Below are 16,364 nucleotides of genomic sequence, written 5' to 3' on the forward strand. Positions count from 1 at the left end.
TTGCAAAACTAAGATAAAGTGTTAATAATTTGTAATTGTCTTAATCCTTTGTAATTAAAATAATATTCTGAGAATAAAATAAGTTAGTTTAATGAACTCTTCATAAAAGACCAATGCATTATTTTCAGATTGAGATACACACACACACACCCAAATAAAATGCATGTGTGTATTTTGAATGTTAGTTAATACATGGAATGTGAAGAAATTTAGTTTTTATCAAGTAATTGCAATAACCCAAAGAAAAGTTATGAAAGCATGCAGCCCAAACTACAAAAATGTGAGGCATTTTAGAGCATGAAAGAATATAAAATATTATTGGAACATTTTAATGTTGTATTTTCAGTGAAAGTATATGTTATGCTTCATCAAAAGAGTCCACACGTGTTATGTGTAACGCCACGACTGCGAAATTCGGAAATGATAGATCCATCATTCCAATGGCATGGACCAAGAGGAAAAATTATTTCAGGTAGGCTTTTGTTTCAATTATCATAATTACATTAATGTATCTGAAATATATGCAGAACAGAGAGAGTATTCGTATCTCTTACATATGTATGTTTCCTCAAGTTTTTTTGTTTTGTGTTTTTTTTTTTTACCCTGTGGCTCCCTTTGGAGTGAGAGTCTCCATGTGTGTGGAGTTCTCTCGGCAGCTGTATTCCACAAAAATGTGACTTTTTTTTGAAGTTACTAATGTCATTTTCATTACCCCAGTCAAACTTTTCTTAGTCAAGTGTATATAAAGAAGCAGATATAATTCTGTTTTTGTTAAAAGTACAAACGAGCCCTTTGAGCTACAGATGTACAATAAGGTTTTGTTTGTTTTTCTGCAGTCCCACTTTGGGACAACTTGAGACTTTATTTGTAGTTAGAGTCTTATATTTTCTGGTTTTCTATTTCTTTCTGACTAAAATCCATGTGGATTATACTTGGATTAAATATTATTATCCATTAAAAAAAGACTAAATTTAACATTGAGTATTTTAGTATTAAACATAGGCATTTAGATAAGCTGCATGGTTTGACCGTGATTGTGTATTAATATGTTATTGGTGCTGTGCTTACAAAAGAGGGACCGTAGTACTCAGGTGTTCATCTGGAGGAGAAGGTAGACTTGAAACTCTGGATGGTTGCCTTACATTTTTCAACACACTTTTGAGAAAACAGGCTCTTACTGTCATGAAGATACTTCTTTCCACATAGAGACTGCTATTGGTATGACTCATGTGATCAGCATTTTCTCTATTCAACTTATTTTGTTGCTTTGAAATGCATATCTTACTTTTATTCTGATTTTTCATTTGCTAAAAGCTGATTTGTTTTTGCAGCATAATTTAAAAAATATTAATTAGCTTAGCTGTTCTTGTTTTCAGCCTTGATGAATACCCTGCTTATATGAATTTTCATCCTAAAGATCTGTTCAATGAAACACCTAATTATTTTTGCATCCTTTCTGAGGAGGTTTTATTTATTACTTTATTCACCACATTTATTTATTTTCTTTCTTTCTTTCTTTCTTTCTTTCTTTCTTTCTATCCTTTTGGTATTTTGAGAGAGTGCCTCTGTACAAAAGCCTTCAGGTTTATTTTGTTATGTTGGTTGGGGGGAAGAAGTTTATTCATATCAAATATTTGCTCAGTAAACAGTCATTGGAAGTATTTGTTTTGTAATATGTTAATTCACATTTTTATATACTTGAATGATCTCAGCTGTATATTTCTACAATATTTATGCAGATTCTAAAGTAGCTTAGAATTAAAGAGGTACTCCTCTCTTTGGGTGAGGTGGTCCTTCAAAGTGAACTACTCAGGTCTTAATTAGGAAGGCAGCTATGCTCACCACTATACCACCAAGCCCGCTTCAGGTCTTAATTAGGGAGTGGCCACTTGGTGGGTACCATTGCACTAGGCTTTGTGGGAAATTGAAAGATCAAACCCAGCATCTCTGCCTGACTGTAGTAATGCAGGAGGAGGGGATTAGCAGAGATCAGTAGCAGAAATCCTGAGACTATGCACTTAAAAATCCATGAAATGGGCCAAGTATAAGAACATCCAGTACTGAAAATGTAATTGGACTTTATTTTTACTGCAAACGTGTGTTAAATATATTTTATGTCTGGTGTTAAAACTCTGTAAGTTCATGGGGCGCCTGGGTGGCTCAGTGGGTTAAAGCCTCTGCCTTCGGCTCAGGTCATAATCCCAAGGTCCTGGGATCCAGCCCTGCATTGGGCTTTCTGCTCAGCAGGGAGCCTGCCTGCTTCCCCCTCTCTCTCTGCCTGCCTCTCTGCCTACTTGTGGTCTCTGTCTGTCAAATAAGTAAATAAAAAAAAATCTTTAAAAGAAAAAAATAAATAAAACTCTGTAAGTTCAAAACCGAAGTGTTCAAGTATTGTTCTGTTTTAACAAATGTTACTCCTTTGATTTGGAGATTGAAATCTGAAATATTTTTTTCTCTAAGATGCCATGCCAGTCTTGTAGTTTATCTTGCAAAATATAATATATGATAGAATTTTGACTTCTTCAACTGGAAGCAATAATTTAATTTACTCCCTTTCATAGTATAAGATAGATGTTGAAAAATGTCATTATAATAAAATTATATTAATAGTGTTTTTTTATTTATAAAAACTATTCTTAGAAAATTCTGGTATTCTGACATCATGATCATATTTTAGTTTGCAGTACATCATTGCATCATAATTCACTGTCTACCAGTTTTAAAGATCATTTGCTGTACTATCATTATGATTTCAGAAAGAACTGGAAATGTTGTCTAATTTTCCTAAAGCTTAAAAAGTGGAGAATCTCTTTAGAATGAATCTAGATTAAAGTGCACTGTACTTAGTTATCTTTTTATGAATATTCCAAAGTTAGCTTACCTAAAATTGGATAAAAGAAATCATGTGATTATGTAATTACTTGCACATTCTCCTGGAGAGAAATACTCAGATTGTTTAGATGGGTTGTAAAATATAGCGGACCAATCTTAGATTTGGTCTCTTTCTCTTTCCCCACCTTCTCTCTCTCTCTCACTCAGTCCCTACTCCCCCCACCATTTCTCTTTCATTTTTTTCTTCTTTCTTTCTTTTTTCTTTTTTCTTTCTTTCTTTCTTTCTTTTTTTTTTTTTTTTGAGAGAGAGAGCACATGAACAGGGGAGGGGCAGGGGAAGAAGGAGAGAGAGAATCCCAAGCAGGCTCCATGCGCAGCATGTAGCCAAACACAGGGCTCGAACCCATGACCCTGAGATCATGACCTGAGCCAAAATTAACATGTGGACACAACTTCCTGAGACACCCAGGCACCCCTCCTTCAATATTTTTTTTATTTACAAATGTAATACATTTTTTGCACAAAGACCTGTACCTCTTACTCCAGGCTCCCTTCCATTCTCATGAATTAACTCGTTCTGGTGTGTGCACTTCCCCACTTACCTGAACATATATTAACACACATATGCACATCTGTTGAATTTTACCCTGTAACTACACTCTTGTTTCTAATGAGATCATAGATTTTTATTTTACTTTACCTTGATATATTTCTATGGAATGAAGCAGTTCATATATACAAAGTTATATAAGATACATGCAACTTATGACACACAATAAAACAAACATCCCAGAACCTAGTATTCAATATATACCATTACCAAGACTGTTGCACCTTATAGTAAGTTGCTTACAAATCCTGTTCTTCTGTCCCCAAACCCCTGTTAGGTAAACAGTGCCCTGACCTTTTACAGTATTACTCCCTAACTTCTCTTTGTGTATTTGTTGTGTACTGGCATACAGCCACACATACACATACTAGTTGTTTAGTTTTTTGGACAGCCCTCTTCAGTAAGTACAATCATTCCCTCCATTTTATATGTGAAAAAACAGAGGACCTGAGAGAATAAGGTACTTACTTAAAGTCATGTGCCTTTGAAGTCTGGCTTCAGATTTCACAGGTATTATATAAATGAAGTAGGAATAGAATTTTCCCTACTCACCATTTTGTGACTTTTTGTATTTTGTATCTTAAATAATTTGTCCAATTTAGAATCTTCTTTCAACTGTGAAATTTGTGTACATGAAGTAGTTTGTGATACTTTCTTTAATATATTCAGAATCTGTATGATGTGCCCCATTCTGCTTGATACTGGCTGTAATCTGTTCCCTTTCATTTTGGTCTCTCTTGATACAGGTTAAACAATTTTTTCAGTCATTTCAAAGGACCAGCTCGTGGTTTGATTTATTTTTCTCTGTTATTTTTTGTTTTTGATTTCATTGGTCTCTGTTTTTGTTTTTTATTATTTTCTTTCCTCTGTGTGATTTGGGTTAAGTTTGCTTATCTTGTGCTGGTTGTGGATTCTGGGTTGACAGTTTTTTTTCTTTCAACATTCTAAAGCTGCCTTTCTGGATTCTTTTTGCTTACATGTTTTCTAATGACAAGTCTGCTGTAATCTTATCCCAGTCCCTCTGTAGACATTGTGTCATTTTTTTCTAATGGACTTCGAGATTTTTTTCTTTGCCTTTCATTTTCAGGGATTTGAATATTATATACCTTTTTTTTTTGTTTTTTTATACTTTTTTCTGCTTAGTGGTCTCTAAGCTTCTTGGACATTTAGTTTGGTATTTGCCATTAATTTAAAAAAAATTCTTAGCTATTATGTCTTCAAATATTTATTCTGTCCCATGCTGTCCCTCCTCTCCTGAGATTTCTATCATGTAGATGTAACACTGTATGGTACTGTTCCACAGCTCTTGGATTCTTTCTTCTTGGTGGTGGTTGTAGCAGTATTTTATTTTTTCTCTTCGTGATTCAGGTTGGGTTGTTTCTTTGGACCTGTCTTCGAGTTCATCAATTCTTTCCTTAGCTGTCAAGCTTTTTACAAGCCCATGAAGAAATACTTCATCTGTGTTATTGTGGGATTTGTGTGTGTGTTGTTGTTGTTGTTCATTTTGTTTTGCTATTCTGCCATTTTCATTTAATTATTTCTTACAGTTTCAGTTTCTGCTGAAATCTCTCCTATCTGGTCTTATATATTATCTATGTTTTCCATTAAATATTTTGGTACATTTGTCATTGTTATTTTAAATTTACTGTCTAATATTTTTGATATCTGTGTCATTTAAAAGTACCTGGATGGCTCAGTGGGTTAAGCCTCTGCCTTCGGCTCAGGTCATGATCTCAGGGTCCTGGGATCGAGCCCCACATGGGGCTCTCTACTTGGTGGGGAGTCTGCTTCTCTCTGCCTTCCTTTCTGCCTAGCTGTGATCTCTTTCTATCAAATAAATAAATAAATAAATCTTAAAAAAAAATGTCTGCCTCTGTATATTGCTTGGTATTTTGGAAATGTGTCATTTCTTACTTTTGTACATGCCTTCTAAGTTTTTGTTAAAGTTGGATATCTTAAATAAGACAGTAGATAATAAGTATTTTTATGTTTTGAGATCACCACCTTTTTAAAAATAGTGTTATGTCAGGGTGCCTGGGTGGCTCAGTCTGTTAAGTGTCTGCCTTCTGCTCAGGTCATGATCCAGAGTATTGGGATAGAGCCCTGCATAACTTCATTACAAATTATTGATCAGCAGGGAAGTCTGCTTCTCCCTCTCCCTCTGCTCATGTATTCTCTCTTCCTTGCTTAAATAAATAAAATATATATTTTTTAAATAGTGTTATGTCTTCAGTATTACGAGTTTGTGTTCATCTAGTCAAGAATTTGTCTGGGTTTAATATTGGTTGTTGCAGTGGTTATTGAAAGCTTCAGATAGCTTTAAAGATGTTTTAGGTGTAGTCTGGTTTATGAGAAGTTATTTTTCCCCAGTGTCTGATCTTTCTTTGGCTTTGATTTCTCCTTAAAAAAAAAAAAAAATTCTCTGGAAAGAATCTCTTTCTTGCAGTTCTTCTAATTTGATTGCACTGCATTTTTACTAGATTCTTATTACTGATGGGAAGCTGGGGGAGAAGGACAGTCTCTGATGTTCAGTTAAGCTTAGCTTTTGGCAGGTATGGTATCCTTGGGTCTTGGCAGGGCGGGGTGGGGCCATCACAAATGCTTCTCCACCTTTAGGGTTGGCCTAATACTTCTTGCCGATTCTTCTACAAGGATGAGGCTCTTTTTTTTTTCCTTCCTGTATCCTTCCCTAGTGGTACCAAGTTTCCATAGTGCCCCATGTGACTATTTTTGTTCCTTTTTTCCCTGTAGATTAAAGCATTGTTCTTACCAGGAAGTGGGAAATGGGCATGGGTAGATTTTGGCAGTTTGCTAGACCCATCCTTTAGCCAGAACCCAATGGGAGTCTTGCTCAGGATTCCCCTCACCTTCCATTTGACCACTCAGTTGTTGCTGAAGGTAGAGCCTGTAAGAGGGTATAATACCCCCGCCTTCCCCCACCCTAGTATCTGGTCCTCAGAAGCTTGACATGTTGACACTGGTTGACACTGGCTTTTAGCAATTCACTGAAAATTTTTAGCGGAGTCTTCTTAAATACATGGGTCCTTGTTCTCTTTATAGGTTACTGTCTATCTCCAAATTTCAGGTTTGTTGTAATCCCACTGTAATCTTTTGATAGGTTCAAGAAGAGTTGTTAATTGAAAGTTTGTCTTTTTCCTAATTGTAATAGTGGAATCAATGTACTCATAGTCAATTTTCATATCTGAGCAGAAACCAAAAATGTAAACCTATTTTTAAAAATTATAAGTGTGGTGCACCTAGGTGGCTTGGTGGGTTAAGCCTCTGCCTTTGGCTTAGGTCATGATCTCAGGGTCCTGGGATTGAGCCCTGCATCAGCATCGGGCTCTCTGCTCAGCAAGGAGCCCGCTCCCCTCCACCCCTGTCTCTCTGCCTACATGTGATATCTCTCTCTCTGTCAAACAAATAAATAAAAATCTATGTCAAAAATTAATAAATAAAAATATTAAGTTGTAATGAAATTGTGCATAAATTTTGCCATGTAATTTTAGAGCTCTACGACATGGACTTCTGGCAGTATAGTCCAACTCTGAATTTTTAGATGATCAAACTAAGTTGTAGAGAAGAGGTACTGACTCATTCAGTTATTCATTGACTGTACGCTGTGTGAGTTGTTATAGTAGTGTCCCTCAGCATCATGAAATTCCATTCAAACTTAGTTACTCAAAAAGTCATTTTTTAAGTAGCGTTATAGAATGGGTTTTCTATTGGCTGTGGAATCCTCTGGGTATCTTTTCAAGTGTGCCAATTTAAATTTTTTTAAAAATAAGGTGAGAGGGTATTTTGTTATGGATCATATGCAACTTGTTTTTCTGGCTGTCCTAATATTTAACATTATAGTAGGCATTCAGATATGTTTTAATGCACTTATTAATTTATACTTCTGAATTGGGAAAATTTCATTACAAATTATTGCCAAGAATGCATATCTTCATTGACAACATGATATTTAATATCTATGGGCACTTTTTTTTTCCTTATAGTTTGAGAAGAATACATGTTAATTATTTATTTTTAAAAATTTATTTAAATTCCAGGTAGTTAATAGACAGTCTAGTATTAGTTTCAAGTGTACAATTTAGTGATTCAACACTTCCATACAACACCCAGTGCTCATCAAAAGTGCCCTCCTTAATCCCTCACCCATTTCCTCCATCGCCCCACCTATTTCCCCTCTGGTGACCATCAGTTTGTTCTGTAGAGTTAAGAATCTGTTTCTTGGTTTGCCTCTCTTGCTCTCTCTCTCTCTCTCTCTCTCTCCCCCTATGCTTGTTTTGTTTCTTGAATTCCACATATGAGTGAAATCATATAGCATTTCTCTTCCTTGACTGACATATATTAGGCACCTTTTATCATATTTACTATCAAGTATTTGTCTCTGCTGAAATATATAGCAAACAGTTGAAAACTTGTTAATCTGTTTTAGAAAAGAGATGTTATGATAAATCTGTAATCTTTCATCAAAAAATATTCGTGAAGAAATAGGCATTGTAATACAAACAGTCCCAATTTATAACCTGTTTTCCAGCTTCATCCAGGATATGGAAATAGGAATTCTTATGGCATAATTCTCTATGTAAATTCCTTGAGGGAGAATATATCCATCTATCCATTTCTCCTTCAGTATCTGAAGTAGAGCTTTGCATGTACTAGAAACCCAACACATTTTTATTGAGCAAATTAATAGTGAAAATTTCCTAAGAACATTCATCTTTTGTCTTATTTTGAGGACATAAATTTATTCAAAATAAACCTCAAATTGAAAAATATAATAAGTTGTTTACTTAAAGAAGAGAGGATAAGCATTTGCTAGGTTAATACTTTTCATTCTAATGAATGGCATATTAAATTGTTGGGTGAATTTCAATGTAATGGTTTTCAGATGCACAACTGGTTATGAACTTTGAGAATGACAACTTGAATTGCTTAAGGATTTGTAGATTTTTCAAATACTTTAACAGTTGTTGTATTTGTCACAGGAAAACAATCTTGTGAGGTATGCTATCATGTATTATGATTCGTTGTTTCACAAATGAAGAACCTAGACTTTAGAAAGATTAAGGGGTTACCAGAGGGTTAAACAGTTCATAAACAGTTTCTCTCAGTGTGATACTGAGGTAATGAAGCACATGGAAGTCAAAAGGACTCTTACACCCAGTCCTAACTCTAAACACTGCAACTCTGTGCTCTGTGCTTGGACAATTAGGGTGATCTGATCTGTTTTCTTTCTTGAGCAGCCCTTTGGGTTGTAACCCAGCCTTTGCCTGCTATCATGTGTAATGACTAGAAGTACCTAGTTGTTAGTATCTTGGGTTAGCTTTTGTTCTGGGTGCATTCCTCCCTTTCACATGTACTTTGTAGTTTGTGAGCTTACGGAAGGCATAATTTAGCTATAAAATACACATATACATAATTATAGTGTATGCAGATACCTACTGTTTTCATATATATATGAATATCTGTTAGTGCTCACAGCTGGGCAGGGAGATCAGGAGTGCATTAAGTACATGGAATTGTTAGTTTCTTACTACTTAGGTGCCACACAGTTGGTGAACTCAATTAGTAAAAATCAGACACTAAGGTGAGGTGATCCTGATGGTGGGTATTGAGGAGGGCATGTTTGCATGGGGCACTGGGTGTGGTGCATAAACAGTGAATCTTGGAACACTGAAAAAATAAAATTAAATTAAAAAAAAAATCAGACACTAAGAAGGTCATCCTGTCACATGCTGTCAACAAACACCAGGCGCAATGACTAAGTTAGGCCCCCAGCTCCTTTCAGTGATTCTGTAGGTAAAATCTGATGTTTTTAACTCTGTTTAGAAAACACTTTGTCATTTTATCTCAGTGTCATATCGTTTAAGCAACTAAATACTCTATCTTATTTCTTTATTAGAGAACAGCACTGCACAAGTGACATCCACAGGAAGCCTCATATTCCAGAACTTTGAGGAGAGCATGAGTGGAGTGTATACATGTTTCCTGGAGTATAAACCTACTGTGGAAGAAATTGTTAAAAATCTTCAACTTAAATATGTTATATATGGTAAGGAGTGCATTTCATTGTATTTTTAACATTTCTTAATGTTTTCAAGTATTTATGTATCTTTAGGTTTGTCTTAAAAGCATTTTGTCATTTTTTAGTCTTTTAATTAAAGAACAATTCCTCCTTTCCTGTGTTTTACAAAGTACTCTGTAAAGTGTTAGTGGTGAGGGCGGGGCTTGTTTTTTCAGGGGATAGTTGACAGGAACACATAAATTTAAGCTGATGAATGAAAATGGGAGTTACAGAAATTATGTTTTCAAATTATTATAATATAACCTGTACTGCTTTTAAATCCTGAAATTTCATGCTTGATGGCACACTGCTATCCCCCTAGACAGGAGCATGAAATGCCACTGTATAATCCTTTTCTAAAAGCAATTTGATCTCTGGAAGTTTGAGATTGGGAAGGCTAGGTGGGTAATGGAGTAGCCAGGAGAACAGCCTGAGCAAAGGTGGCTTATAGGTTCCCTCTCATGGGGAGGCCCACCCATGTTGGAGAGGTAGTAGCCCTCCCCCATGCAGGTGTCTGATCTCCAGCACCTCTCAGTGTGCTACCTCAAGACAGCAGAAGGGACTCTGCACATAGTAATAAGCTAAGGACCTGGACAAGGAGAGATGATCCTGAGAAAGCTGAGTAGGCCCAGTATAATCACAGGGTCCTTATAAGAGGAGGCGTGAGAGTCAGCAGCGCATAGAGGACATGTCATGGTGGAAGGAGAGGTCTCAGTGGTTCTCTTTGAGGATGGAGTAGGGGCCAAACACCAGGGAGTGCAGGAGGCTTCTAGAAGCTGAGGATGGCAGACAGTTTCCTCTAGAGCTTCCAGAAGGAATGTACCCTGATTCTAGCCTTGTAAGATTCACTTTGGACTTCTGATTTTTAGAATTTCAAGATGATAAATTCGTGCCATTTCCAGCCACTACATTTGTGATGATTTGTTACAGTAGCAATAGGAGAGTAATGTAGCATCTTTGTTTCAACTGAGTTACAGAACAAATGGCAGAATTATTAGTGGTTTCCTAATAATTTTTGGTCACTGAATAAACACTATCCCATATATCCAAAGAAAGACATCATTTTTAAATGAGAAATCATATTTACTATCATTTGCAAAAATTCCTGAATCAGTCATGCTTCACTTTTGTTACATAGTTTTCTCCATCTTGTTATTTTATAGGTTTTGTCTGTACCGAATATAATTTCTGATAAGAGTGTATTCACATAAACTGACAATTGTAGCATTGCCTTAAATGAATGCTAGTTTATGGTAAATGATGAGCATAGCTAATCTGTGCCAAGCAGTGCTGCATTTTTACATGTAATTCTCATACCCATAAAACGCTTGCCTCTGCAAGGCATTGTCAGAAGTGCTTTATTTGTATTCAGCTAATTTAATCCCCACAACAGACTGTGCAGTACATACTGCTGTGGTCTGCCTGTGTACAAACACTGAGGCATAGAGGGGTTAAGTGAATGTGGGGAGACTCCGATGTGAATCTAGGAATTCTGATTCGGGAGTGTGTATTCTTACCTTAAAGTTAATTTTGTTATACAGGCACAAAAGCCAATTAGATTCCCTTTTATGTTTTTAGTATAAGTTCTTTAGTATACATGTTTGGTATATAAATGGTGTTTTTATATTATTTTTGTTAGTATAGCTGACATAAAATGTTACGTTAGTCTTAGCTGTACAACATAGCGATTCCACAACTTTAAACTTTATCCTGTGCTCACCACAAGATACACATGTATTTTCATATTATGGAAACTAAATTGTTAGTATTTCTGTAAGAAGAATTCTATAAGGTAAAATCTTCTACAGAATATTCAGTGTTATTTTTGATAGAATCTGTCAGTTTCCTATAAAGTGTGGACCAATTTATATCCCTGCCATACTATATGAAAACTTGATCTAAGATAGGATTTTTTCTGTTGGCTTGTGTTTGGCTTATGCTGAGTAAGCTTCCCTGAATTAGAGGAACTGAATTCACTTATAATTACATTTTTATATATGGAATGTTTAAAATTTTAGAAAGTAACAAAAATAACATAACATCCAGAATTACTATGAGATTTAAATATGGCAAGACCATAGATTTATGGTGACTCATTCCTTTAATATGCCCATCCTTAATTAGTAAATTTGAGCATTTAAAAGTATTTTTGTTACCTAGTGGATTACGTTGCCTTTTTAGTTTTGATGCCATTTTCATTTTGGATGACTTGCCTTTTTCTTAGTAATTTATAGGGTCTTACCAGTCTGCATATCAATCCTTTATCATACTGCAGTAGCTTCTGCCTATCTCTCAGTATGGTGTTGTTTATACTCCAGAAGGTTCAAATGTTGTTATAGTGAGAGCTACCAGATTTTTTTTTTTTTTTTTAAGATTTTATTTATTTGACAGAGAGAAAGAGAGATCACAAGTAGGCAGAGAGGCAGGAAGAGAGGGAGGGGGGAGCAGGCTTTCTGCCGAGCAAAGAGGGGCTCTATCCTGGGACCCTGAGATCATGACCTGAGCTGAAGGCAGAGGCTTAACCCACTGAGCCACCCAGGCGCCTGCCCAGATTTTTTTTTTTTAAGATTTTATTTATTTGAGAGAGAGAGAAGGAGAGAGTGAGCGAGTACCCACATGAGAAGGGGGAGGGTCAGAGGGAGAAGCAGACTCCCTGCTGAGCAAGAAGCATGATGCGGGACTGGATCCTGAATCTCCAGGATCATGATATGAGCGGAAGGCAATCACTTAACCAACTGAACCACCAGGTGCCCTGATTTACCAGCTTTTTGAATTGTGATTTTTTTTTTTTTTTGCATTTGATTTTTTTTCTGAGATCATTCCTTATACCTAGAAAATAAAAGTTTCCTATATTTATTTGGTTGGCCTGTGTTTATTTTTTTATTAAAGTATTTATTTATTTATGGCAAGTAGGGGAAGGGGCAGAGAGAGGGTGAGAAAATGTCTCAAGCAGACTCAGAGCTGAGCACAGAGTCTGACATGAGGCTTAATCTCTTGAGCCAAAATCAAGAGTTGGACACTTAACCGACTGAGTCAACCATCACCTGTGTTTTTTTAAACATTTTATTTCAGGATAATTATAGATTCATGGGTAGTTGCAAAATATGATCCAGAGATCCTATGTGTGCTTTTACTCAGTTTTCCCCCATAGTGACATCTTGTGAACATATTGCACATAATCAGGCCAAGATACTAAGTTCATATTGTACAGCAATCTGAGTCAGGTTCCTCCAGTTTTATAGTCCTTTGTTGTGAGTTTGTGTGTGTGTTTAATTCTCTAAATTTTATCGCAGGTGTAGTCTCCTGTATGCACTGCTACAGTTAGGATACATAGCAACACTAGCAACAGAAGTATACTTTGGGTTGTCCTTTTTTTTTTAAAGATTTAATTTATTTATTTAAGAGAGAGAGAGAGAGCACAAGCCTGGGTGGAGGGGCAGAGGGAGAGGGAGAAGTGACTTTCTACCCTGAGATCGTGACCTGAGCCGAAGGCAGACACTCAGTGGAAGGCATCTGTGTGTTGTCCTTTTATACTCTACCCATTTCCCTCTTACCACCTCATTGTGACTGATAACCACCATCTTCTCCAATTCTGTAACTTCATCATTTTAAAATTATTATATAAGTACAGGAATAGCATACGTAATTTTATGGGATTGGATTTTCTTCATTTGGCTTAATTCTCTGGAAGTTCATCTGTATGGTGGTGTGCATTTATCATTCATTTCCTTTATTCTGAGCTGTACTTTGCAGCCCACATGTGCCACAGTCTGTTTAACCCCTCACCCGCTGAAGCACGTCCGGGTTGTTTCAGGCTTGGGGCTATAACATGTAAAGTTGCTATGAAGCTTGTGTATATTTTTTTTTGTGTAGGTACATGCTTTTATATCTGTGGGATAAATGCCCAAAGTGCATATTGGATGTGGACATGTGATAGTTACATATTAGGTTTATAAGAAATTGCCAAATTCTTTGCCACAGCGGCTGTGCAAGTTTACATTCTGCCAACAGCTTCTCTATGTCCTCTCTGGTATTCAGTGTTGTCATTATCTTTTATTTTAACCGTTCTGATGGGTATGAAGTGATATTTCACTGTGGTTTTCGTTAGCGTTTACCTAATATCTGTGGACGTTGAACATAATTTATGAGCATATTTGCCAACTGTATACCCTCTTTGGTTAAATGTCCGTTGATATTTTTGCCCATTTTCTAATTGGAATTTTTGATGTGGTATTATTGAGTGCCTTGATTTTTTTAAAATACAGATTTCCATATATATTCTTTGGTAGGTTATGATATTTGCAGATTTTCTCTTCTGGTCTATATCTTTTCAGTGTCTTAATGAGATTTTTTTTCCCCAAAGGGAGGGGATCCAGAATATATTTTTTTAACTTTTAATTTTTTTATCTTGATCCCCTCATCTGTTTTTTCTAACCTTCACTACCTGCCTGTGGCAGCCACCAATCTGTTCTCTGTTATCAATGAGGTTTTCTTTTCTTTCCTTTTTTTTTTTTTAAGATTATACATATAGGAGAAATCATACAGTATTTGTCTGTCTTTGTCTGATTTATTGCACTTGGTGTAATGCCTTCAAAGTCCACCCACATTGCTACATGTATGCACGCATGTGTGTGGTCAAATCCCAAGATTTCTTTAGCCATTCAACTGTCACTGGACACGGTTTCCTTATCCTGGCTGTGGTAAGTAGTGCCACAGTGAACATGGGGCTGCAGATATCTTTTTGTGTTAGTGTTTTTTTGTGGGGGCTAAATCTAGAAGTGGAATTGCTGGATCAAAATGTAGTTCAGTTATAATTTCGTGAGGAACCTCTGTACCGTTTTCCATTGGCTGCTCCAGTTTGTTTCCTGTGTTGATTACAGCTCTTCTGACAGGTGCGAGGTGGTATCTCATTGTGGTTTTGATATGCATTTCCCTGATGATGATGTTGAATATTTTTTTCACGTATCTGTGGGTCATCTCTGTGTCTTTGGAAAAATGCTTATGTAAATCTTCTGCCTATTTTTAATTGGATTGTTTGTGTTTTTTGCTGTTGAGTCGTATTAGGTCTTCAGAAATTTTGGGTATTAACTGCTCATTATACATATGGTTTGCAACAGTTTTCTTCTATTAGTAAGTTATCTTTTTTATTTTGTTGATTATTTCTTTTGCTGTACAGAAGCTTTTTAGTTTTATGTAGTCCCACTTGTTTATTTTTGCTTTTATTGCTTTTATTCTTGGTATCAGAAAAATTGCCAAAGAGCTCATCACCTATATTTTCTTCTAGGAGTTTTATGGTTTTAGGTCTTACATTCAGTTCTTTAATCTACTTTGAGTTAATTCTTGTGTTTGGTGTAAGTTAGTGGCCCAGTTTCTATCCTTTTCTATGGGTGGTCCAGTTTTTCCAGCACCAGTTGTTGAAGAGACTATCCTTTCCATCATCGCATGTTTCTCTCTCTCTCTCTCTCTTTTTTTTTTTTTTTTTGTAAATTAATTGACTGTGTATGTAAGTCTCTTCCATTTATCTGTTTTTTTTTTTGTTTGTTTTTTTACTTTTTTCATTACTGTAGCTTCATAGTACAGTTTGAATTCAGGGAGTGTGATGCCTCCAGCTTTGTTTTTTCTCAAGATTGCTTTGGCTATTTGGAGTCTTTTGTGGTTCCATATGAATTTTAGGATTGTTTGTTTTATTTCTATAAAAAATGCTATTGAATTCTGATAGGAATTTTATTGAATCAGTTGATAGGGTAGTCTGAACATCTTAGAAATATTCTTACAGTCCATACACATGAATTATTTTTCCATTTATTTATCTTCTACAGTTTCTATTCCTTTTTTTTCCCTTTTTTTCCAAAGATTTTATTTATTTATTTGACAGACAGAAATCACAAGTAGGCAGGGAGGCAGGCAGAGAGAGAGAGGAGAAAGCAGGCTCCCTGCTGAGCAGAGCGCCAGATGCGGGGCTCGGTCCCAGGACCCTGGGATCATGACCTGAGCCGAAGGCAGAGGCTTTAACCCACTGAGCCACCCAGGTGTCCCTACAGTTTCTCTTCTTAATGTCTTGTAATTTGTAGTAGTTTTGCAAAGTCGAAGTTTTTTTAATTTCATGAGGTCTGTTTTATCAGATTTGGTTATTAATCATGCTTTTTGGTATCAAGTCTAAAAGTTCTATGCTTAGCCATAGCTAAAGATGATCTATTTCTTCTACAGTCTTAGAGTTTACTTTTAATGGCACAAATTTTCTGTTAATTTTTGTATAAGGTTTGAGGTTTAACTTTTTATATATGGATATACAGTTATGCCAGCTTCACTTCTTGCAAAGTCTGTTCTTCCTTTGATGAATTGTTTTTGTACCTTTGTCAAAAACCAGTTGAGAATACTTGTGGGGGTCTATATCTGTGTTCTCTAATTTCTTTCCTTAATCAATAGGTCTTTTCCTCTGCCAGTACCACACTGTCAATTAATATAACTATATAATATAGAAACATTCAATACCAAGTGGAGTGATTCTTCCCACTATCCTTTTTTTTATGAAGATTGTTTTTGTGTTTTTCGGGACTTCCTCTTTCATATCAACTTTAGAATATCTTGAATGTACCTACAAAATGTCCTGGCAGAATTTCTATGGGAATTACATATACTCTGTAGATAAATTTGGAGGAGAAATGTCACCTCTACTATAGTGAGTGTTTCAATCCATGAACATGGCATATCTCCATTTAATTAGATCTTTCTTAATTTCTTTTATATGTTTTTAAAAAATCTATTCTTATTTCTTTCACGTACATGTTAAGTATATACCTAAGTATATTATTTTGTTTTTTTTTTTTTGAATAATTTTGGATGGCA

The 16,364-nt window shown here is 35.7% G+C and overlaps 1 protein-coding gene across 1 annotated transcript in view; it reads left to right on the plus strand.

The window, feature by feature from the left end:
* Nucleotides 1-16,364, plus strand: part of LOC101693045 (zona pellucida binding protein) — a 106,567-nt gene that overhangs the window by 12,572 nt on the left and 77,631 nt on the right. Inside the window, exons 3-4 of the mRNA XM_004739400.2 lie at nucleotides 347-472; nucleotides 9,357-9,506. Coding sequence (XP_004739457.1) covers nucleotides 347-472; nucleotides 9,357-9,506 — 276 coding nt within the window. The remainder of the gene's footprint in view (nucleotides 1-346; nucleotides 473-9,356; nucleotides 9,507-16,364) is intronic.

The sequence above is a fragment of the Mustela putorius genome, unplaced genomic scaffold (assembly GCF_011764305.1).
Source record: "Mustela putorius furo isolate JIRA1106 unplaced genomic scaffold, ASM1176430v1.1 tig00003845_pilon_pilon_pilon, whole genome shotgun sequence".
NCBI lineage: Eukaryota > Metazoa > Chordata > Mammalia > Carnivora > Mustelidae > Mustela > Mustela putorius.